Source organism: Misgurnus anguillicaudatus, chromosome 16, assembly GCF_027580225.2.
Source record: "Misgurnus anguillicaudatus chromosome 16, ASM2758022v2, whole genome shotgun sequence".
NCBI lineage: Eukaryota > Metazoa > Chordata > Actinopteri > Cypriniformes > Cobitidae > Misgurnus > Misgurnus anguillicaudatus.
In genome coordinates, this window is record NC_073352.2 from 29,951,053 (window position 1) to 29,975,704 (window position 24,652).

Consider the following 24,652-nt stretch of genomic DNA (forward strand, 5'->3'; position numbering starts at 1 on the left):
CTCATACAGACCCACGTAAGACTGAGTAAATCTTTAAGACCTAACATGAACATACCTCAAACAACAATATAAATGAAGATTTATAAAATTGTATTTTTTTTTTAAACATTTACATTTCTGCATTTGGCAGTTTTATACATTTCTGCATTTGGCAGTTTTATCCAAAGTGATTTACAAAAGTAAATCAGCAAAGTGATTAAACAATAATAAGAGAAGTGCAACCCAACGTTACTTCAGTTTATAAAGTTTTGCATTCTTTAGAGATGCTAAAGAAGACATAAATTAACAATCATAGAAATATACATTTATCTTTATGAAACATATAGTTGTGTATTATTGATTTTGGACTTCAATGTAACCTGGACACGTTTTTGTATAACTCTGAATTATTCATAAAATCTAACTTAACATATAGTTTCTTTAGGCAGAAACGCAGGCGTGTTGGAGCAGGCCGTGACCCTGCTCACATTCCACACATTCTGAGATAGAAAACCTGCCCAAGGAAATTAACATTATTTTTCATTTAATGGTTCATTTGACATGAACTTTGTGCCACTACTAAAGATTTAAGTGTTTAAATGATGACCTTTAGCAGCTGTTGTGTATAACATCTACTGCTCATACATCAACAGCTATGACAAAGTCAAGAAAAACCAAGATGGTGATTTTTTCCAAAAATGAAATTTATTTAAAAAAAGAGAGAAAGAGATCAAATGAAAGGTCACAATGTTACTTCTGTCGTTTCTAAACAGAGTGTGATAAAAAATAACTCAACATCTCGCCAAAACTTCAGTGTCAACATGAAATGCTGTCAGCGACTCATTTCAAAAGCAATGTATTTTCCAGTCCAAATGTAATGGGAAGAAAAGATCTGGATTTGATGTTAAAAACAGGCAATTGACTGAGTGGTGGGAAGTCGTCTTCATACAACAACTGGTTTGGAAGGGATGCGAAATTTGACAGATTTGTTTATTTCAGAGGCAGAGAGCTTAAAGTTTTACATCTGATAAAAATAAACACAAAAATTCACAATTAATTAACATTAAGGAAATATTTCAGTTTGACTCAGAAAACCTCTATAAAACACACAGTAGAGAGTCAAGAACCCCAATCGAGCTGGTTCTAGATGAGATCACATGATCTTGACTATTGATTCGTGTTTGCACCGATATCTGTTAAAATGACAATGAGCTAGTCCACGTTTTAAGACAAAATCATCGATTTTATTTGCATGTTAGTAACTGATTAATGCTTATTTAGTTTTTTCCTCCTCTGGTGATTAAATAGAAACTTTCATGTGTTCCACCGAATGCATCAATATGCAAATCAAATATTAAAAAGAGCTTCACGATAAACCTGAACACAACCTTCAAACTACATTGACATGTTCAATACAATCAAAAATAAGCTTTAACACAAAACAAACCTGTTGCAAGAACAAATAAATAGAAACAAGTAACAGAATAACTTCATAAAGCTGATGGAGAGCTAAAGATGGTCTCTATCAGGTCCTGAACTCAAGACACTTTCGATTTGAGCCGTTAAACATAAAACTCTCAAGTTCCTGGCTGAAGTTTTACAAATTTTTGGACTTCAGATCACAGACAGAAGGAGTAACTTTGTTCTAATAGCTTAAACGCTTGGGACTACTACACAGAACTTGGATGTCGTCAGTGTTTTTCTTTGACCACCTGAATTCACCGAGCACACGCGGTGAACCGAGAAAGAACTTGATTATAACAATTAAACAAACATATCCTATCTGAGGTCAGACGTATCTAAAGATGAACAAAATTATTGCACTGATTTCCTGCATCTATTCATGGGCGGAAATGATAAATAAAAACAATAGTAATGTCAGAGTAAAATCAAACGCAGTATCAGAATGAGAAACAGTCCAGACGCTTCACCATTGCTGCCAGCTGAAATCGTCATTGGACCCAAACACCAGGAAAAAGCCCAAGATGGTGGCGAAGATGACGATGTTTCCCGTCAGAACGAGCGCACAGGCACCCCAGGCAATCTGGAAACATACATTATTTATTCAGAGGACTTCATACTACAACATCGGACAAACAGTTTATATTATTATTACACAGCTCCTTGGAATGCTTGATTCTGATTGGCCAGTCGAGACATTTGCAAGTTTGTTATTCCCAGATAACAACCGCTCAAAACGAATAACACACGGTAATCCGGATGGTGCAAATCATTCTGACAGGTACAGTTTAATATTAAAAAATGTTTTTTAACATATGTGAGATTATATTTATAAATGATTAAACCAAAAGTGCGTTCATGATATTTTAACATCTTGTCTTATCTTAAAGCCCCCATGAAATTAAAATTTAACTTTTTTCTTTTAGTATAAATAAGTTAGGTTTAAGAATAAATATAAACTGGTATGGTCCAAAACACTGAAAAAATTATCATACAGAAGATATAAGCATTTAAAACCTAGTTTGGCATGTGCACTAAAAAAAGTCTAATTTTTCTGTACAATTAAATGCTCTTTAGATGCTGAAGCGCCCCGTCCTCTACGTTTTGTTGCGGTACGTCTTTGCTGAACTGTGCCATAAATGAAACGCTATTGGTTATTTTTTATAAAGGGGGAGGGTCTTCTCAATAGTTCTGTTTAAGGTTGCATAAAAATTAATCGCACACATGCATGTATATATTTAAGAAATATTTACATGTGTATATACATTTTATGTTTATATATAATTGTTATTATATAAAAATATGAATACTTTATACATATATTTTTTCTTAAAATTATACATGCATGTAAGTGTATTTAAATATACACTCACCTAAAGGATTATTAGGAACACCATACCAATATTGTGGTTGACCCCCTTTCACCTCCAAAACTGCCTTAATTCTATGTGGCATTGATTCAACAAGGTGCTGAAAGAATTCTTTAGAAATGTTGGCCCATATTGAAAGGATAGCATTTTGCAGTTGATGGAGATTTGTGGGATGCACATCCAGGGCATGAAGCTCCCGTTCAACCACATCCCAAAGATGCTCTATTGGGTTGAGATTTGGTGACTGCGTACAGTGAACTCATTGTCATGTTCAAGAAATCAATCTGAAATGATTCGAGCTTTGTGACATGGTCCAATATCCTGCTGGAAGTAGCCATCAGAGGATGGGTACATGGTGGTCATAAAGGGATGGACATGGTCAGAAACAATGCTCAGGTAGGCCATGGCATTTAAAAGATGCCCAATTGGCACTAAGGGGCCTAAAGTGTGCCAAGAAAACACCCCCACACCATTACACCACCACCACCAGCCTGTACAGTGCTAACAAGGCATGATGGATCCATGTTCTCATTCTGTTTACGCCAAATTCTGACTCTACCATCTGAATGTCTCAACAGAAATCAAGACTCATCGAGGCAACATTTTTCCAGTCTTTAACTGTCCAATTTTGGTGAGCTTGTGCAAATTCTAGTCTCTTTTTCCTATTTGTAGTGGAGATGAGTGGTACCCGGTGGGGTCTTCTGCTGTTGTAGCCCATCTGCCTCAAGGTTGTGCGTGTTGTGGCTTCACAAATGCTTTGCTGCATACCACTGTTGTAACGAGTGGTCAGCTTGAATCAGTCGGCCCATTCTCCTCTGACCTCTAGCACCAACAAGGCCTTTTCACCCACAGGACTGCCGCATACTGGAATTTTCCCTTTTTACACAATTCTTTGTAAACCCTAAAAATGGTAGTGCGCGAAAATCCCAGTAACTGAGCAGATTGTGAAATACTCAGACCGGCTCGTCTGGCACCAACAACCATGCCATGCTCAAAATTGCTTACATCGCATTTCTTTCCCATTCTGACATTCAGTTTGGAGTTCAGGAGATTGTCTTGACCAGGACCACACCCCGAAATGCATTGAAGCAACTGCTATGTGATTGGTTGATTAGATAATTGCATTAATGAGGTGTTCCTAATAATCCTTCAGGTGAGCGTACATAATTATTATTCTTACATAAAGAACAACACTATACTTCACCCAGAGAGGAAAATTCTATCTTTACTTACTCAACAAAGGTCGATCCAAACCTTTATGCTGTTTATAAAGCTACTTTACATTTACATAAATATCTGTTACCTTAGAATGAGCCATTTTCATCTACCAACAACGTGGGTCCCTTTACATGGAAGTCGCCATTTTGCACTACGGCTGCACGATAAATCGCATGTGATTGTCATGTGCATCTCATCCGGCATAATGCCGGTTCCTTGATTAGTAGTAAATCACAATCAGCTGCTTTCACATGCGATTCATCTTGCAGCCCTATATGGCACCAGCATGTTTCTAAGGTCATAAACAGACAAACTGCTCTACAGAACACGTTTCATCACTACATTGTCTCAGACAATGACATGTTTGTCCTGTGGTGGGTGCAGTAACTTCTCTATGTGCTTCGGAAGGGAGGGGTGAGCGGTGTACCGGCAATTGGTTGTAATTCGCCATCTCACCACTAGATGCTGCTAAAATTTACACAGTGCACCTTTAACAAAACATCACTACGATTTTGAAACTGCACAAGTTTGTGGTACTGTGTTTTTTACTTTATCTAAGACATTCTTCAACAAGCAACCACCTTGTGTTTCTATCAAAAACTAATATATTTTTTCTTATTTCTTATAAGTAAATAATGACAGAAATATCCTCTTTGGGGGATCTGTTTGGTTAACAAGAGGGCTTGATGTTTACCACATTAGCTCGAGCAAATATGACAGGCAGGCCAAAGGCAGAAACGACAATTCCCGTGGTGAGGAATATGGCCAGCTCTTTACAGGCATTACTGGCCGAATCTGTGTCGTCCACCACGCGGCGTGAGATGCAGTATGGGATGGGTGAGAGAATGTAGAAGAACAGCAGGAACAGAGGCCAGTATTCACTGCAGAGAACCACAAACATTAACATCCACACATCGTATAAAAGATGACTGCATACATGATGAGGACAAAAGACTCACTTATAGACGGGCAGAGCACAGCCCAGCATGAGGAACATGAGACCAATCGCTCCTCCAAATGACAAACTGATGAGAGCTTAAAGACACACAAAAAAGGAATTTCAGACACATGATCAAGTTGCCACAACTCACAAAGTAAATAATGACACACACTCTCTCTCTCTCTCTCTGTGTGTGTGTCTCACTAGAGGCAGAGAAAACGAAAGAGAGAGAACGTAACATTAACAGTATTATAAGGACTTATATTTATCTCCACGTGAAGCTCTCTAAGCTCTATTCATTTATGAATCTCTACGCTGTGAGGTGTATATAAACACAAACACTATACTATACACTTGCACATCTAAATACAGATGTGTGCGTGTGTTTATAGAACTGTTGATATACATCTGAGGCCGCTAATAAACATTAAACATTTCTACATCACTACTACACAGACACACCGCAAACACGCACACGGCGCTGCTCACCTTTTATTCCCGCCATATTACAGATTTATAAACACAATAATTTACAGATTTAATTATTTTGATGTAAAGAAAGTCGTCGCGCTAATGCGCTCTCGTTGCCCTCCGCACTGCGCAAGCGCCGAATACTACTTCCGGTATTGTTGCCAGCTCTCGCGAGACAAATACGCATCTGTCTGCTTCAAAAACAACCAATGTGATATATTGTACATTATCAGTACATGAACCAGAAACAACAAGTTATATTACATAAATCATCAAATTGCAACATTGCGCAAGGACATATCAGGGGATCTCAATCTCCTATTGGGTTTAATCCAAAAATATCTCTTGAAATATTAATAAAAGTACAGATTTATAAATTCATTCAACACACTATTATAATTGAAATAATTATGAATAAAGCGAAACAACATGGAGTCATATTGAAATCTCCACTCATGACAGTAAATTCTATACCATAAGTTTATGTTCAGCAATAACTTTTGTAAAACTTGTTTTGATCAGTATAATTATAACCATAAAAAATTATCTAAATTGCAAACGACCTTTCTAAATAAATTATTATAACTACCCAGTGACCATCCTAATCAAGTGTAAAGGCACAAAATGTAATTTGTGCCCCTATAAAGTCTTTGTCTCAGTCTCATTATTAGAAGCACCAAAGTTTGATTTCAATCACAGATTTTACATTAATTTCAATATTTAATATGACCTTACTCAGTCAGTATTGAAGATATCAATATTACATGTTCACAGAATGTTCTTTACGAACAAAACATGAGAAATGACTTTAGCTGAGTTTAACTTGTCTATGGTTTTTACAGACTGGGTCAATTTCGCCGATAGAGGTCGCAAAAGGACAACACTATCTTAGATTCAAGACACTTTGACGGAGCGTGAAATAATATAAGTTAAAATCTTCATATTGTTTAAACTTGAAACAAATGAACACCAAACAATTCTCAGATTAGTGGTTGTTTACTAAAACGTTGTTTTGTACGTTCGCAGATTTACGCGTCAGCTGAAAACAAAATCTGCTACTATGCTTACTGTGACTCAAGCAGACTATTGCGCATGCGCCAGGAAAGCAAGCCCTAAGGCTCGCGGGGCGATGTGACTGAGAATATATGCAGGGATTAAGCTAAGGATTTAAAAAAAATATATATCGCTAGTTTTGTCGCCAGGCGCTTTAAAAATGCCTGCAGACAAAGGTAAAAGCAAACTTCGCCGCTTGTATTTTGGTGTCGCCGTTAATTGAGTCCGTGTTTGTATGTTCTGCGCTGCTGAAGGTTCCGGGCTGTTATGGCTGCGCTCACATACGGAACTCTGGACTGTTTCCCGGAAAACGTTTTAATTGATATTTTATCTTATTTAAATGTGCGAGAACTCGTGCGCAATTCCAGGTACAACATGTACAGTGTCTCCTAAAAGTAACCATTATAATGGAGTAAAATTCTGTCGTATAAAAATGTTTATATTAGATGTGATGTTTGTGTAAACAAAGGAAAGGAAACGATGCTCGTTAGCGAGAGAGTCTGAGATCAGACAGATTTCACACTGTATGTTTATATTTATGCGTGCATGGACGTTGTGTGTATCTGTTTGTATGTCTTGGTATGTGTTTGCTTGTGTGTCTGTGTTTATCTCTGTATTTATTTATGACTGTATGTGTAGGGTGTGCAGGCGATGGAAGCAGCTGGTGAAGGACCAGAGATTGTGGCGAGCTGTTGATCTGTCTACATGGAAAGGGGTGAGATGGCTTTTCTTACCATTCAGTCAATTTCCATGTGAATTATATCAAGTCCCACCTCACAGGATAAGTAATATCCTGTTTGAATTAAACATTATTGGATTATTTTAATATGGGATACATTCTATAAAACTTTCTGGTTTGGTTTCACAAACTGTGTATCCGTTCTGTTGTTTGTATGTACACTTTATAGGTAACATCTCGGGTGCTGTGGATTTTGCTACGTCAGTATCTAGGTCGCGGACTAAGATATTTGCGCCTGCGCGGTCTGCTGTTGTCTGCGCGCGGTGGAGCTTTCCTCACTGAATCCTGGCTGCAGACTCTGACCTCCAAGTGTCCTCGTCTGCGCAGACTCTGCCTGCTGCACACAGACTTGCGCAGTTTACGCAGCTGCTCTCTGCTGCCCCCTTCTTTACAGGTGCTGGAACTGCATTATTGTGAAGTCTCACCTGAATTCTTTTCTCCGAATCCCGCTGTATTAAAACAAAGCAAAAATGATGCAAAAAACAAGGCGGCTTCATCCGCCAGCCAGAGCATCGCCATACAGACGCTCGTTGTCAACAACGTACCGTCATTTTCCGATCAGCACCTGCGGAGTCTCGGATCGTGGCCGCACCTGAGCCACCTGGAGCTGCGGGATTTGATCCGTGTGACGGTAGCCGGTCTAAAGAGATGCGTTCCACCTGGCACGCAGGCGCTCGCCCACCTTAAACAGCTGGAGCTTGAGACGCGGAGCCGGACGCAGATGGTGGCGTTGGGTCTGGGCGAGGGCTGGCCGGGTCTCGAGGGCCTCAGTTTGGGTGGTAAGGAGGTCAGTCCTGGTCTGCTGTCTCTCAGCCGGCTGCCAGACCTGCACTGGCTGCGTCTGCGCATGTGCAGACTGACGCACACTTTGGTGCTTAGAAGCTGCAGGTGCGTGATGATAACATTTTTATCAACACTAGGATGTTTAATGAATGTGCTTTTTGATTCTGTAGCTTATTGTACTGTTGTGTCATTTGCCAGGTCTCTGACAAAGCTGCGCATGTTGGAGTTCAATGAGGTGGAGTTTGTAGAGGAGATGAGACAGGAAGAGACAGATTCAGAGGCGGACAGACTTAGAAGTGAAGATGATCCCGTGCCGAACCTCAGGCGTGCTTTACGTTCTCTTCTCCCTCGATGCAGCGTCTGTTTCACCAAATGCACACTCACTGTAAATAAAGACTGAAACACACACTCATTTTTACTTCAAAATAAAACAATTTAAATCTCTAAATAGTGTCTGTGCTGTGATAATGATAATGTTTTTAGAGTGAATCTCATGATGTCTGACATACCAGCGCTGAGTTTAAGGGAAAGAATGAAGAAATTATATTTTGCTTAATTTAAAGGGTTTTTAGGGGAAGTATTTTGCATTGTGGCATAGATTAAGGCCACACTCTCATTACTATAATGGAAAAAATACTTTGTATGTAAAATGTCATATTTTATGTGAAATGCAGGTAAAAGTGTAATATCAGATTGCATTACAGTGATGATGATATTTTGAAGCGAAATATTTTGTGTATATACCGTGAAATAATAATTACTATATTGCTTATAAACTTCAGTGAATAAATGAAATAAGTCCTGTTTGTTTTTAATTTGTGCCTTTGATGATTTCTCCAAGGTGTTATTGTGTAATTTTTTTAATGGTTTTGTTTTACTGTGCTTAACGTGAATAGCCCTGTGGTGTGTAATTGAAAAGGAAAAGTAGTCCATGAAGCTTTATTATCAGTTCATTCAAGTGTAGAAGTTTGGTTTCATTTGAAAACAGATAGGGCGTTTATTGTAAAATCACAATTTATAATTGTCATAAAAATATATAGTTTTAATAACTTTACAAAAGATACGAAATATCTTTATAAAAATACAATTGAAATGGGCCTGTTCTGTTAATAATGTAATTAGCATGTTATGTTTTAAGACAATAACTTTAAAATCTAAAAGTTTTTTTGAACTCTTGTAGATAGATTGTGTTTTAGTGACTGATGTTATTGTCAATGTGATTACACTGGTTAACAGGTGTCAATATGGTGCTATGGGAGATGTGAGGACGTGCCACCACTAATCTAGGTCAGTGCTTGCCACCTGGTGCTCCTGTTCAGTCAGGAGGCTGTTGCTGTGGTAACACGTGGTATGCAATGTGGCCGTGCAGGCTGCATACGTCATCAACCCTGGTTTATTTCAGTTAACCGACCATTACATTAGCAAGCCATACGCATATTACAACAAATTGCAATTAACTAAGTATAATAGTAAATTTCATGATATTCTGAAATAGGAGTGACGTATGGAGCAGCCTACAGGATGCAGCCTTCCGTTTGAGGAATCACTTGGACATAAGAAATGTGCTGTCGCCATCTCGCGGCAAGAAATAATCTAATGGGTTCCCTGGATCTATGGTCAGAATAGAGGATATGCACGTAACGTCACATTCGGCGAAAGTGACTGCGGTTACGCCCACTGAGTGGCAAAAGACAAAGCGGCATAATGAATGAACAGTGTGAAATCAGCAAAAACACGGTGAAAACGCGCCTGAATGGGAAACAGCTGCTGTGTTATAGACTGGACCAACAGATTAACAAGAATTCGGAGCTATCGTTTTACAGACTGCCAAAAAACACCCAAAGGAGAAGTAAATAGATCGTTGATGCCAACGTCCACAGACCACAGGTGGGTTGACCATTTGCCAGGGTCACTATCAAGCAGAGGTTTTACCTTCTACTTAAAAGTATTTTTTCAAGTAATTGTATTTTTATTCGTGTTTTTCTTTGAAAAACACATTCCAAAGCATATTATCATAATTTTTACTCTATTACAATTCATAAGTACAAGTTTTTGTTTTACATTTTATATTTAAGTACATTAACGTACTTTTACTCAAGTAAAATTACACAATTTTAATGTAATTAGGTATTAAATAAATTGTAATATGCAATATTAAATAATACACAGTATGATTTTATGATTTAGAATGTAGTGAAGTACATTGTTTCTCAATACAAACACCCTAATAAAGCACAGATGTAAAATGTAACTTATGTAGCTAAGTATTGTCCACCTCTGCTATCAAGTCCAACTAAATTCAATTTAAGTTGATAATAGTCAGTTTTACTAGCATTTTCGCAGCAGTCGCTATGAAAACCATCCATTTTGTTAAACGTTTGCCACTCAATGGGCGTGCTCCGGTGACCAGGGGGGCAGGGTTTCATATTTTATTAAAGCTTCTTGGGCCCCATCTGCTGTTAGCATTCCATTGACTCTCCGATTCATTTTGGCATCACTTTGACAGCGAATAAGCCACGTAAGCCAATCAGAATCCCGAAAACAGCAACAAATCACTTCCCGTTCCTTTTTTGAACAAGGTCGCACTTTTGGCGTATGTGTAAGCTCTGGCGCATACTGTGACATTGGCTGCCTAAAATATCCGTTTGTCTCAGTTTACATGCAACCGTGCAACCAAAGATTTACAAAATGTACACTCTTACCAGAGTTTTTAGAAAGAATCGGTTTCAGAAGCAAGTTCTCTGTTTGCGTAAACGAAGGGCGCAAACTAAGTAAAATCTCTCAGGTCTAGTCCACACGGACACGGGTATTTTTTATAACCGCAAGTTTTTTCACGCTGTTCGGCAGTTCGTCCACACGAAACCGGATCAGGGCACTGAAACCGAGCATATTTGAAAACCCCGGCCAGGGTGAGCTTTTTAAGAAACCCCGGTTACAGTGGTGCCGTGTAGAGAGTAAAACCGGGGGTTTTGCCTTGCGACGTCAGAGTGTGCGCGTTATCCACTGTGTTTGACGTCAAGATTGTGCACTGCTGACTTCTTTGTTGATGATTCTGTGCAATGGCGGACGTACCTTGCCAATAATAACTGTGCTAATAGGGCTTCTAACATTGTATACAGATAGATGCTCAGTTATCTCACTATATTGCGGAACACGATTTGGGTTATATCCCCGCCTGCTGGTGTGGCATGCTCTTGACAGCGCTTGATAGCGTGCTTTGCTTTATTGTGTGGATGGATATTTAATTTAAACCGAGCATATGTGGACAGGATTTTTTTTAGGGAAAACTCTGGTTATAAATATACCCGTGTACGTGTGGACTAGGCCTCAGTTTTTCAAAATAACCATGTATGTGTAAACAGGGCCTAATATTATGTCAGAGTCCGCTGCTTGTATAGTAAGTAAACATGCTGCACAGTGTTTTGTAAATGTATATGTTAGAGCTTTCTCTGATATTTTAGTGCAATTAATGAAATAATCTTGCCCAACTTTCACACGCTTGCAAAAATGAAACTACGCAGAGATCCGCCGCTTTAGTTTTATCAATGAAAGGCTAAAAATACTGTACACCGTGTGTTCGCGCCAGAAGTCAGAAAAGACGTAAAACAATGTGTTCAGTACCTCAGATAAAATAAATAGGCGGAGAGAAGGCAGTTTCCTGTGGCTTTTCGACACATTCAACCACATGTGCGTTTACACTACAAAAGCAATCCTAACGAAAGGGGTTTCGACTACCTGTGAATGTTGTTGAAAGTGGTTGAAAGCGGACAAGCTTAAAACGTTTTGAGAACCGTTTACAACTGGCATTGAACAAGTTTGTGCTATTGGCGTAGGTGCGAGATCTGGCGCATACTGTGACGTTGGCTGCCTTAACGTCGTCCACTTGTGATTCGATCAACGAAAACGAGTGTTAATGCCAAGTGTCAACAGCCTCTAGATGTCTAATTGAACAAAATCTCTTCTATATCTTTAATTGTATAAGATAAATTTTATACATAAGCAACAAAAAGTTGAACGATCCATCAACCATCCTCTCTTTATTCATGATTATCACAGCTGTTTTTCTGTGAACATCAGCTGTGATTGGACTGCTTTAAGAACTCCTAACAAGTCCTAACCAAGGGTCCTAACAATTCCTAACAAAGTCCTAACACTTCCTAACAAGTCCTAACAAATCCGAACAGAGTCCTAACAACAGCGTGGCAAAAGATGGGCTTGTATGGGTTTTTTATTGTACCGAGCAAGACCATATGCTGTAAACATCTTGTTTTATGTCTATTCTTTGACCATTTAAGTACAAATCGTTGAAATACCCATTATTACAGTGTAGTAGAGTATTAAATTATTCATATGATCTTTTTTGTCGTGTTCTGCAGTGAGGCGCTACTGAAGATGCAATGGATATTGCCACAGCATAGGTTCGAATCCCGCAAGAGACATGAAAATTAAAGTGATGATAAACCTTGCAATAAGTGGAGAACTATGTGTAAACAATGTTGAGAAGATAAAAGAGTGGATAAAAAATGTATGTAGTGTACGTTTTTATCATTTTTTCTCTTTTTTCCCCTCTCTTCCCCCTCTTTCCTCTCTCTTTTCTTCTCTTCCGCCCCACAAGCTGTCCGTTTTGCCCCCTTGTTTGGACTGGTTTAAGAAGTCCTAACAAGTCCTAACCAAGGGTCCTAACAATTCCTAACAAAGTCCTAACACTTCCTAACAAGTCCTAACAAGGTCCTAACAGTTCCCAACAACTCCTAACAAATCCGAACAGAGTCCTAACAACAGGGTTGCAAAAGAGCTGTATGGGCTTGTATGGGTTTTTCATTGTACTGAGCAAGACCATATGCTGTAAACATCTTGTTTTATGTCTTTTCTTTGACCATTTAAGTACAAATCGTTGAAATACCCATTATTACAGTGTAGTAGAGTATTAAATTATTATTCATATGATCTTTTCTGTCGTATTCTGCAGTGAGGCGCTACTGAAGATGCAATGGATATTGCCACAGCATAGGTTCGAATCCCGCAAGAGACATGAAAATTAAAGTGATGATAAACCTTGCAATAAGTGGAGAACTATGTGTAAACAATGTTGAGAAGATAAAAGAGTGGATAAAAAATTTATGTAGTGTACGTTTTTATCATTTTTTCTCTTTTTTCCCCTCTCTTTCCTCTCTCTTTTCTTCTCTTCCCCCCCACAAGCAGTCCGTTTTGCCCCCCGAGGTCCGTTTTGCCCCCTTGATTGAACTGCTTTAAGAAGTCCTAACAAGTCCTAACCAAGGGTCCTAACAATTCCTAACAAGGTCCTAACACTTCCTAACACTTCCTAACAAGTCCTAACAAGTCCTAACAAGGTCCTAACAGTTCCCAACAACTCCTAACAAATCCGAACAGAGTCCTAACAACAGCGTGGCAAAAGAGCTGTATGGGCTTGTATGGGTTTTTCATTGTACTGAGCAAGACCATATGCTGTAAACATCTTGTTTTATGTCTTTTCTTTGACCATTTAAGTACAAATCGTTGAAATACCCATTATTACAGTGTAGTAGAGTATTAAATTATTATTCATATGATCTTTTCTGTCGTATTCTGCAGTGAGGCGCTACTGAAGATGCAATGGATATTGCCACAGCATAGGTTCGAATCCCGCAAGAGACATGAAAATTAAAGTGATGATAAACCTTGCAATAAGTGGAGAACTATGTGTAAACAATGTTGAGAAGATAAAAGAGTGGATAAAAAATTTATGTAGTGTACGTTTTTATCATTTTTTCTCTTTTTTCCCCTCTCTTTCCTCTCTCTTTTCTTCTCTTCCCCCCACAAGCAGTCCGTTTTGCCCCCCGAGGTCCGTTTTGCCCCCTTGATTGAACTGCTTTAAGAAGTCCTAACAAGTCCTAACCAAGGGTCCTAACAATTCCTAACAAGGTCCTAACACTTCCTAACAAGTCCTAACAAGGTCCTAACAGTTCCCAACAACTCCTAACAAATCCGAACAGAGTCCTAACAACAGCGTGGCAAAAGAGCTGTATGGGCTTGTATGGGTTTTTCATTGTACTGAGCAAGACCATATGCTGTAAACATCTTGTTTTATGTCTATTCTTTGACCATTTAAGTACAAATCGTTGAAATACCCATTATTACAGTGTAGTAGAGTATTAAATTATTATTCATATGATCTTTTCTGTCGTGTTCTGCAGTGAGGCGCTACTGAAGATGCAATGGATATTGCCACAGCATAGGTTCGAATCCCGCAAGAGACATGAAAATTAAAGTGATGATAAACCTTGCAAAAAGTGGAGAACTATGTGTAAACAATGTTGAGAAGATAAAAGAGTGGATAAAAAATGTATGTAGTGTACGTTTTTGTCATTTTTTCTCCTTTTTCCCCTCTCTTTCCCCCCTCTTTCCTCTCTCTTTTCCTCTCTTCCCCCCCACAAGCTGTCCGTTTTGCCCCCTTGATTGGACTGCTTTAAGAAGTCCTAACAAGTCCTAACCAAGGGTCCTAACAATTCCTAACAAAGTCCTAACACTTCCTAACAAGTCCTAACAAGGTCCTAACAGTTCCTAACAACTCCTAACAAATCCGAACAGAGTCCTAACAACAGGGTTGCAAAAGAGCTGTATGGGCTTGTATGGGTTTTTCATTGTACTGAGCAAGACCATATGCTGTAAACATCTTGTTTTATGTCTATTCTTTGACCATTTAAGTACAAATCGTTGAAATACCCATTATTACAGTGTAGTAGAGTATTAAATTATTATTCATATGATCTTTTCTGTCATGTTCTGCAGTGAGGCGCTACTGAAGATGCAATGGATATTGCCACAGCATAGGTTCGAATCCCGCAAGAGACATGAAAATTAAAGTGATGATAAACCTTGCAAAAAGTGGAGAACTATGTGTAAACAATGTTGAGAAGATAAAAGAGTGGATAAAAAATGTATGTAGTGTACGTTTTTGTCATTTTTTCTCCTTTTTCCCCTCTCTTTCCCCCCTCTTTCCTCTCTCTTTTCCTCTCTTCCCCCCCACAAGCTGTCCGTTTTGCCCCCTTGATTGGACTGCTTTAAGAAGTCCTAACAAGTCCTAACCAAGGGTCCTAACAATTCCTAACAAAGTCCTAACACTTCCTAACAAGTCCTAACAAGGTCCTAACACTTCCTAACAACTCCTAACAAATCCGAACAGAGTCCTAACAACAGGGTTGCAAAAGAGCTGTATGGGCTTGTATGGGTTTTTCATTGTACTGAGCAAGACCATATGCTGTAAACATCTTGTTTTATGTCTATTCTTTGACCATTTAAGTACAAATCGTTGAAATACCCATTATTACAGTGTAGTAGAGTATTAAATTATTCATATGATCTTTTCTGTCGTGTTCTGCAGTGAGGCGCTACTGAAGATGCAATGGATATTGCCACAGCATAGGTTCGAATCCCGCAAGAGACATGAAAATTAAAGTGATGATAAACCTTGCAATAAGTGGAGAACTATGTGTAAACAATGTTGAGAAGATAAAAGAGTGGATACAAAATGTATGTAGTGTACGTTTTTATCATTTTTTCTCTTTTTTCCCCTCTCTTTCCCCCCTATTTCCTCTCTCTTTTCTTCTCTTCCCCCCCACAAGCAGTCCGTTTTGCCCCCCGAGAGGTTAAGGCATTGGACTTGAAATCCAATGGGGTTTTTACCGCGCAGGTTCGAATCCTGCTTACAGCGTGATATTCTTATAAGATTGTTACATCACAGTGATGTGGAAACAGATAAACTATTGAAGTAGAGGTGATAACAGAAGTATATATATATCCAACTATGTATCCAATTTGGGACTTTTCCATCATGTCCTATGTTTTTAAAATTTTAAATACAGGTTTTGTGAGATGAGTAAGATGAACCATCAATCATCTTCACTTGAATCAAGAGTTTCCACTTCGGCTGTGATGGCCGAGAGGTTAAGGCGTTGGACTCGAAATCCAATGGGGTTTCCCCACGCAGGTTCGAATCCTGCTCACAGCGTTCCATCATTATAAGATTGTGAACATTTGAAGCTTGGTGATGTGGAAGTGGTAGAGGTGATGAAGTCCATATGGTTCTTGATGAATCTCATGTTATTCCCAGTAAAACTGGCACTCCACAATAGCCTGTCGGTTAGTAGACACGCTCCTTACTGCTGATTGGCTATAAGTGTGTTTTGGTAGTCGACCTGTCTCCTTTTCCAAAGCGTTTTTCAAACATTGTGCACTCTGCCTTTAAGTTGGCAAGTGCCGGTTCTCCACAACAGACCAGATAGCTTTCTGTGCCTCCATGTCCACTACAAACTACAACCGTACATTCGTGCTTAGCGTCTACGTCACGGCTCTCAGCCCGCCCTCTGTTCGTTGATTGGACGGCCGTTTTGAGACCGCAGGAAAACGGTTAGAATGGGAGGTATCTCAGACTGAGTACAGAAGCATAATGAAATTTAGCGTAAGTACAAAGTCAGACGTAGGCAGGCTAACTCCACAATGCTGAGATGAAAAACCTTTTATAATCACAGCAGCGAGACAAACCATCAACCATCCTCTCTTGAATCATGGGTTGAAACGTCAGCTGTGATGGCCGAGAGGTTAAGGCGTTGGTCTCGAAATCCAATGGGGTTTCCCTGCGCAGGTTCGAATCCTGCTCACAGCGTGCTATTCTTATAAGTTTGTTACATCACATTGATGTGGAAACAGGCAAACTACTGAAGTAGAAGTGATAACAGAAGTCCATATGATCCTTGATGCACTTGAATCTCGTGAACATGCAAGTGAACAGGTCATTCTTACTTTTTCCACATAAAATGGCAATAAGGTTACATGTCTCAAACGATTTCATTGAGTTACAACTATTTTTTGTGATCATCACCGCATTGAGATAAACCATCCTCTCTTGCAGCATGCATTGTCATCGGCTATGATGGCTGAGAGGTTAAGAAGTTGGGCTCAAAAGTCAATAGGATTTCTTTGTGCAGATTTGAATCCTGCTTACAGCGTGCTATCATTATAAGATTGTTACATCACAGTCATGTGGAAACAGACAAACTACTACAAACTAAGTAGAGGTGATAACAGAAGTCAATGGCTGTATACGGAAGCCTCCTTTGGAGGCAGCATTCCAAGGAAAGAAGTCATCAAGACGTGTCCAAACCCAATGTTCGCTTTAGTTCCTGACTCTGGGATACTCTTATTGTCTTGTCCCACAATTCCATTTGTGTGTGTACACAGGAAATGTGATTGGTTGAGGTTAAATTTTGTGTTATTTACCCCCCAAAATGGTCCCAAACTATTTTGAGACACCATTGACTTCCACTGTTTTTTTTTTCAATTAAAACATTTTTTGTGTGTGGGTTAGGACAACTAAAGACAAATAAATTGATACAGGTTTTGAACAACTTGAGGGTGAGTAAATGATGAATATAAATCATTATAAGGTATTGCATAATTCCCACTAAAAGTGTGCCTGGGTTTAACAACTCAGACGAAATGACCTCCATCTGACGTCCGGCCAGATGTTAGAAGTCATAAATAAAGAAATGACAAATAAATTTATACAGGTTTTAAAGAAATTGAGGGTGAATAAATGATGACAGAATTTTCTTTTTTTTTGGGTGAACTACCCCTTATCAATAATTAGATATTGAATATGAATTATTATTATAAGCTATTGTGGAATAGCCACTAAAATTGTGCTTGTTATTCATGTAAAACCACTAGATGTCTAATTGGACAATATCTCTTTTCTTCTTTTTTCTTTCATTGCATAAGATAAAAAATAAGAAGTAAAATTCTATATATATTTTATATATAAGCAACATATATAAGCAGTAATGAGTCTACAACTAGAGAGACAAAGAAAAAGTTTCAATACAATCCCTTTCTTCATTACATTAATGAGATGAACTATCAATCATCATCTCTTGATTCCTGAGCTGTGGTATCAGCTGTGATGGCCGAGAGGTTAAGGCGTTGGACTCGAAATCCAATGGGGTTTTCCCACGCAGGTTCGAATCCTGCTCACAGCGTGTAGTCATTATAAGATTGTTACATGGTGAACATTTGTAGCTTGGTCCCACAGATCACAGTGATGTGGAAACATATAGACTACTGAAGTAGAGGTCATAACAGAAGTGACGCTGGTGGTGACAATACTCTCAGACCATGCAGTGTTTTCACCTCCCTTTTAGTCAACTCGCTTGGTTGGAACCCCAACCAAGGTGGTACTACAACAGTTTTGGGTACTACGTACTTTACTCAGTGGAAATCCCTCAGACGTAAGCTGACCTGATAAAACCCATGGGATACTATGCAATGGAAAAGCGCCCTTAGACATCTAGTGGTTTAACCTGAATAACACACACAATTTTTGTGGAAATTACACAATACCATTTAATGATTTATATGTCATTCAAACCTGTATAAATATCTTTGATGTCCTAACCCCAACACAAAGAAACATATTTTAATAAGACAAAATACTTTGGAAGTCAATGTTGGTCCAAAACTGGTCATAAATATTGCTCAAAATATCTTCCAAAGAAATTTAACTTTGGGACATGGGGGGTAAATAACTAAAATTTTTAATTTTGAGGTAAACTATTCCTTTAAGTAACTGGAGATATAACGTTTTTGTAATCCACACAGATTGTAGATCATTGAAATCGGTTGAGAAATGTGAACTTTATTGTGCTTTAGCCTATATGCAGAAAAAGTGAGCCCGCCTTGTTCACTTGCATGCGACAGTCCTTCAGAACAACATCATGAGATTCAAGTCTGACAAAGGATCACATGGACTGCTTCCAAAACCCAAGGCAGATGACTTGTTGCCTCGCTGCCTCATGAGACAATGACTGCGGCGGCATGAAGCCAGCTCCAGGAAACACATTCGGACAGCCTTCATAGGCAGCGTAATGGAATTCTGTTTGAAATATAAACAGAGAACAACTTTGTGTAAACTAATCCCATATTTCAAAACTACAATACTAATTTCTCACTAGAAATGCAATCAAAATGTGTACAAAGTGAAATTATAACTTTATTTAGACAAAATTTGAGATTCAGCCACTTTTTTGGCCACTATTATATTTGTTTGAACTCGACCAGGCTCAACCAATCACATTCCCGTGTACACACACAAATGGAATTGTGGGATAAGACGATGAAGGTATCTCAGGAGTCAGAAAGTAAAGAAAACATTGGATTCAGACGTGCCTTGATGACTTCCTGTCTTGTAAAGCAGCATTTATAGCATTATATAGACCCCTTCAAGGTTTGTAAACATGGGGCATGGGGTCAAACTGTTCATACCATTTAGGCTTTCTAGTTTAATCTAACAGCTGAAAAACGATGACTTACCTCTTTGATATTTGCATTGTCCCAGTCTGCACGTTTAATTGCTTGCCAAAAAACTTAACGGCAGACCTGGTGCGATTTTCACAGCCCTTGATGCAAGTAGGCATGTTTGACGATACCAAATAATAAACTCAACCTGCTGGAATGACTTTTCAGACCCCGACATGTGCAGCGGGAACCGCCTGTGACGTGAACTGTGAAGGGGTCAATTACCTTTACTTCAGTAGCTCATCCATTTCCACGTGACTGTGATGTAACAATCTTATAATGATTGCACGCTGTGAGCAGGATTCGAACCTACGTGGGGAAACCCCATTGGATTTCGAGTCCAACGCCTTAACCCCTCGGCCATCACAGCAGACGCGTCATCTCATTGATGTGATCACAAAGAAAGGGATTGTATTGAACCTTTTTCTTTTTCGCTTATGTATAAAATGTTATTTAACTTCTTATTTATCTTATGCAAATAATGATATAGATCAGTGATCTTCACTTTTTTTTCATGAGAGCCACACTGGTAGCTCAGGGTCAATAGGAGAGCCGCCTTTACCGCAAAGTATCAAAAGTTACATCCAGTCATAAATAGTCTGATTATCAATCTGTCAATCTGTTGCAATGCAATAAATACAAATGCAAATCATTTACCAGTTTTCTAACAAAGTTAGCGTCCGGAGCAGAAAAGACAGAAAAAGCACATGCCTGCATGATCATATCACTGTATTATTTATTGCCATGCGAGTCACAAATGAAAGCCGCGCAATGAAGAACACAGATATAGATGAAAAATGTGCCGTTTTGGGTGTGTCCCTTTAAATGCAAATGAGCTGAAGAATTGCAAACACTGATCACAACCATGGTGGTTTCTTCAAATTTAATTGTGCTGGCAATTATTTTCTCTCTTTTTATCTATGCACTAAATGGCTGTGCCGTGGTTAGATTAGGGCAGATTAAGGGCAGGAACTGTTATAATAAGATCCCCTTATGACATCACATGGGGGGGCATATTTCAATGAGCTATATTTTCACATGCTTGCAGAGAATGGTTTACCAAAACTAAGTTACTAGGTTGATCTTTTTAACAATTTTTAGTTTGATAGAAGCACTTGGAACCCAATTATAACACTTAAACATGGAAAAGTCAGATTGTCATAGTATGTCCTCTTTAAGTAACTGAAGATATAACGCTTTTGTTATCCACACAGATTGTAGATTAAAATTGTTTGAGAACTTAATTGTGCTTTTTATGCAGAGAAAGCAAGACTGCCCTGTTCACTTGTATGTGCCAGTCCTGCAGAACAACATCATGAAATTCAAGTGCATCATGGATTATATGGACTTAGTAGTTTATCTGTTTCCACATCACTGTGATGGAACAGTCTTATAATGATTGCACGCTGTGAGCAGGATTCGAACCTGCGCAGGGAAACCCCATTGGATTTCGAGTCCAACGCCTTAACCTCTACGTGACAACCTCTACGTCAACGTGACAACCTGTGCTTCAAGAGCAAAGGTGGGTAGTAACAAATTACATTTACTTCATTACATTTACTTGAGTAAATATTTTGGGTAACTAGTACATTAAGAGTAAATTTAAGGATGGGTACTGAAATTTTTTTGCTACAGTTGGTGGCATTACTAGAATACTGTCAAATTGTAATAATTAATGAATATTTTGACTATATATATTTGAAAAACGTTAATATGGCTTGTTCGAAAAAGTCTCGCGAGACATTGGAAAGACTGCGTGCGTTGTGAAAGGTGGCTACGCATTATCTTTAGCGTCCGTAGATGAAAGGAGCAGAGGTCTGTGGTCACTGTGGTCTGTGGGACCAACATCAACATTCACCATGTAACAATCTTATAATGATGGCACGCTGTGAGCAGGATTCGAACCTGCGAACCTGCGGAAACAGACAAACTAGAGGTGATAACAGAAGTCCATATGATCCTAGTCGCTCTTGAATCTGATGTTGTTCTGTAGGACTGCATACAAGTGAACAGGGCAGACTTGCTTTCTCTGTGATCAGTAATGAGTCTACGACTAGAGAGAAAAATAAAAAGTTTCAATCATTCTTTTTTGAATCATGGGTTGTTACATCAGCTGTGATGGCCGAGAGGTTAAGGCGTTGGACTCGAAATCCAATGGGGTTTCCCCTCGCAGGTTCGAATCCTGTTCACAGCGTACTATCATTATAAGATTGTTACAGTGATGTAGAAATTGAAATACTGAAGGTAGAGGTGATAACAGAATTCCATATTATCCCTTGATGCACTTGAATCTCATGATGTTGTTCTATAGCCCATAGTTACCAAATGATCATTAATAGTGTTCAAATAGGCAGTACTGTGACACTTACCGCTACGTGTTGGAGCTTAAATTTCTGTATGCTGAGATGTCAGTTCCTTTTGGTGCACACATTATGAAACTTTTCTTTTTCACCACTTGAAGTGAAAACATAAAGCGAACTTGAGGCCACGAGTGATCTGCCTCCGAAAGCTCACACAACGCACACGCGTTCCTCTGCTCCTTTTATCTACGCGCGCTAAAGGTGATCGCAACCTATCGCAACACACGCAGCCTCTCCACCGACTGTAGCGAAAAAAATTTCACCAGAAATGTGCTTGAGTAACAGTAAAAAGTACACATCCTTAAATTTACTCTTAAAGTACTAGTTACCCAAAATATTTACTCAAGTAAATGTAATGAAGTAAATGTAATTTGTTACTAACCACCTGTGCTCTTGAAGCAAAGATTGTCACGTCAGCTGTGATGGCCGAGAGGTTAAGGCGTTGGACTCGAAATCCAATGGGGTTTCCCCGCGCAGGTTCGAATCCTGCTCACAGCGTGCCATCATTATAAGATTATTACATCACAATGATGTCGAAACAGTTAAACTACTGAAGTAGAGGTAATAACAGAAGTCCATATGATCCTTGTCGCCCTTGAATCTGATGTTGTTCTGTAGGACTGCATACAAGTGAACAGGGCATACTTGCTTTCTCTGCATAAGAAGCATAATAAGGTTTACATTGCTGAGGACATATCATTAAAATCTTGTCTTTTTCCATGTTTAAGTGCTATAATTGGGTCCCCAGTGCTTCTATCAACCTAGAAAATGTGAAAAAGATCAACCCAGTAACTTAGTTTTGGTAAACCATTCTCTACAAGCATGAATTAAAATATGGCTCCCCTTGTGATGTCATAAGGGGATCTTATTATAACAATACCGCCCCTTAATCTGCATTATCCAACCACGGCACTGCCATTCAGTGTAGAGAGAAAGAGAGAGAAAAGTATTGACAGCACAATTGAGTTTCAATTTCAACAAACCACCATGATTGTGATCAGTGTTTGAATTTCGTCAGCTCATTTGCATTTAAAGGGGCACACCCAAAATGGCATATTTTTGCTCACACCTACAAAATGGCAATTTTAATGTTAAAATAGATAATCTATATGGTATTTTAAGCTAAAACTTGAAATATGTACTCTGGGGACACCAAAGATTTGAAAAAAGCTTTAAAATGTCCCCTTTAAATGATAGTTTATTTCAAATTAACATTTTGTGTTATTTACTTCCCCAAGTTGTCCCAAACTTAAATTTCTTTGGAAGATATTTTGAGCAATATTTGTGACCAAACAGTTTTGGACCACCATTGACTTCCACGTTATTTTTTCCTGTTAAAATATGTTTCTTTTGTGTTGGGGTTAGGACAACAAAGACATTTATACAGGTTTTGAACAACTTGATGGTGAGTAAATGATGGCAGAATATTTCTTTTTGGGTGAACCTTTAAAATCTCCACTAAAATTGTGCCTGTTATTCATGTAAAACTACTAGATGTCTAATTGGACTAAATCTATTTTACATCTTTAATTGTATAAGATAAATAAGAAGTAAAATAACATTTTATATATAAGTGATCAGTAATGAGTCTACGACTAGAGAGAAAAGTTTCATTAAAATCCCTTTTCTTTGTGATCACATCAATAAGATGAACCATCAATCATTCTTTTTTGAATCACGGGTTGCTACATCAGCTGTGATGGCCGAGAGGTTAAGGCGTTGGACTCGAAATCCAATGGGGTTTCCCCTCGCAGGTTCGACTCCTGCTCACAGCGTGCCGTCATTATGAAATTGTTACATGGTGAACATCTGATGTTTGGTCCCACAGATCACAGGGATGTAGAACCAGAAATACTGAAGGTAGAGGTGACAACAGAAGTCCATATTATCCTTGATGCACTTGAATCTCATGATGTTGTTCTATAGCCCATAGTTACCAAATTATCATTAATAGTGTTCAAATAGACAGTACTGTGACACTTACCGCTACGTGTTGGAGCTTAAATTTCTGTACGCTGAGATGTCAGTTCCTTTTGGTGCACACAGCACGCATCGCATAATGAAACTTTTCTTTTTGACCTCTTGGATTGAAAACATAGAGCGAACTTGAGGGCACACATGATCTGCCTCCGAAAGCTCACACAACGCACACGCTTTCCCCTGCTCCTCTCATCTACGCGCGCTAAAGGTGATGCGTAGCCACCTATCGCAACGCACGCAGCCTCTCCAACGTCTCGCGATACTTTCGAACTTACCATATAAACTTAAAAAAAAAAAAAAAAAAATATATATATATATATATATATATATATATATATATATATATATATATATATATATATATATTCATTAATTATTACCATTTGACAGTAGCGTAGTAACGCGACCGACTGTAATGAAGTAAAAAAATTTCACCAGAAATGTACTTTAGTAAATTTACTGTAAATGTACTAGTTACCCAAAATATTAACTCAAGTAAATGTAACGAAGTAAATGTAATTCGTCACTACCCACCTATGCTCTTGAAGCACAGCTTGTCACGTCAGCTGTGATGGCCGAGAGGTTAAGGCGTTGGACTCGAAATCCAATGGGGTTTCCCCTCGCAGGTTCGAATCCTGCTCACAGCGTGCCATCATTATAAGATTATTACATCACAGTGATGTGGAAACAGTTAAAATTCTGAAGTAGAGGTGATAACAGAAGTCCATGATCCTTGATGCACTTGAATCTCATGATGTTGTTCTGTGGGGCTGGCACATACAAGTGAACAGGGCAGTCTTGCTTTCTCTGCATAAAATAAAGTTCTCAAACATTTTCAATCTACAATTTGTGTGTATTACAAAAACTTTATATCTCCAGTTACTTAAAGAGGTCATACCGTGTAAAGCTGACTTTTCCATGGTGAACATCTGATCACAGTGATGTAGAA

At 38.7% G+C, this 24,652-nt stretch overlaps 2 protein-coding genes and 8 non-coding genes across 10 annotated transcripts; 8 read left to right on the top strand and 2 right to left on the bottom strand.

Annotated features, from left to right (window-relative positions):
* Nucleotides 1-662: 662 nt before the first annotated feature.
* Nucleotides 663-5,619, bottom strand: leprotl1 (leptin receptor overlapping transcript like 1). Its single transcript, XM_055178341.2, has 4 exons — nt 5,458-5,619; nt 4,988-5,063; nt 4,723-4,909; nt 663-2,023 (listed from the first exon to the last, which is right to left on the bottom strand). Exons 1-4 carry the CDS (start codon nt 5,471-5,473, stop codon nt 1,907-1,909), a joined length of 396 nt encoding a protein of 131 aa, XP_055034316.1. The 5' UTR covers nt 5,474-5,619; the 3' UTR covers nt 663-1,906.
* Nucleotides 5,620-6,702: 1,083 nt separating this feature from the next.
* On the top strand, nt 6,703-8,651 carry LOC129422425 (F-box/LRR-repeat protein 12). Its single transcript, XM_055178340.2, has 4 exons — nt 6,703-6,860; nt 7,132-7,207; nt 7,401-8,119; nt 8,213-8,651. The coding sequence occupies exons 1-4, from the start codon at nt 6,760-6,762 to the stop codon at nt 8,412-8,414; spliced, it is 1,098 nt and encodes a 365-aa protein (XP_055034315.1). The 5' UTR covers nt 6,703-6,759; the 3' UTR covers nt 8,415-8,651.
* Nucleotides 8,652-15,940: 7,289 nt separating this feature from the next.
* Nucleotides 15,941-16,022, top strand: trnas-cga (transfer RNA serine (anticodon CGA)). The gene has a single exon. It is a non-coding gene; the product is annotated as a tRNA-Ser (tRNA).
* A 572-nt stretch (nt 16,023-16,594) lies between these two features.
* On the top strand, nt 16,595-16,676 carry trnas-cga (transfer RNA serine (anticodon CGA)). The gene has a single exon. It is a non-coding gene; the product is annotated as a tRNA-Ser (tRNA).
* A 1,290-nt stretch (nt 16,677-17,966) lies between these two features.
* trnas-cga (transfer RNA serine (anticodon CGA)) lies at nt 17,967-18,048 on the top strand. Its single transcript has one exon. It is a non-coding gene; the product is annotated as a tRNA-Ser (tRNA).
* A 1,603-nt stretch (nt 18,049-19,651) lies between these two features.
* Nucleotides 19,652-19,733, bottom strand: trnas-cga (transfer RNA serine (anticodon CGA)). Its single transcript has one exon. It is a non-coding gene; the product is annotated as a tRNA-Ser (tRNA).
* Nucleotides 19,734-21,475: 1,742 nt separating this feature from the next.
* Nucleotides 21,476-21,557, top strand: trnal-caa (transfer RNA leucine (anticodon CAA)). The gene has a single exon. It is a non-coding gene; the product is annotated as a tRNA-Ser (tRNA).
* Nucleotides 21,558-22,139: 582 nt separating this feature from the next.
* Nucleotides 22,140-22,221, top strand: trnas-cga (transfer RNA serine (anticodon CGA)). The gene has a single exon. It is a non-coding gene; the product is annotated as a tRNA-Ser (tRNA).
* Nucleotides 22,222-23,416: 1,195 nt separating this feature from the next.
* On the top strand, nt 23,417-23,498 carry trnas-cga (transfer RNA serine (anticodon CGA)). Its single transcript has one exon. It is a non-coding gene; the product is annotated as a tRNA-Ser (tRNA).
* Nucleotides 23,499-24,268: 770 nt separating this feature from the next.
* trnas-cga (transfer RNA serine (anticodon CGA)) lies at nt 24,269-24,350 on the top strand. Its single transcript has one exon. It is a non-coding gene; the product is annotated as a tRNA-Ser (tRNA).
* The last annotated feature ends 302 nt before the right edge of the window (nt 24,351-24,652 follow it).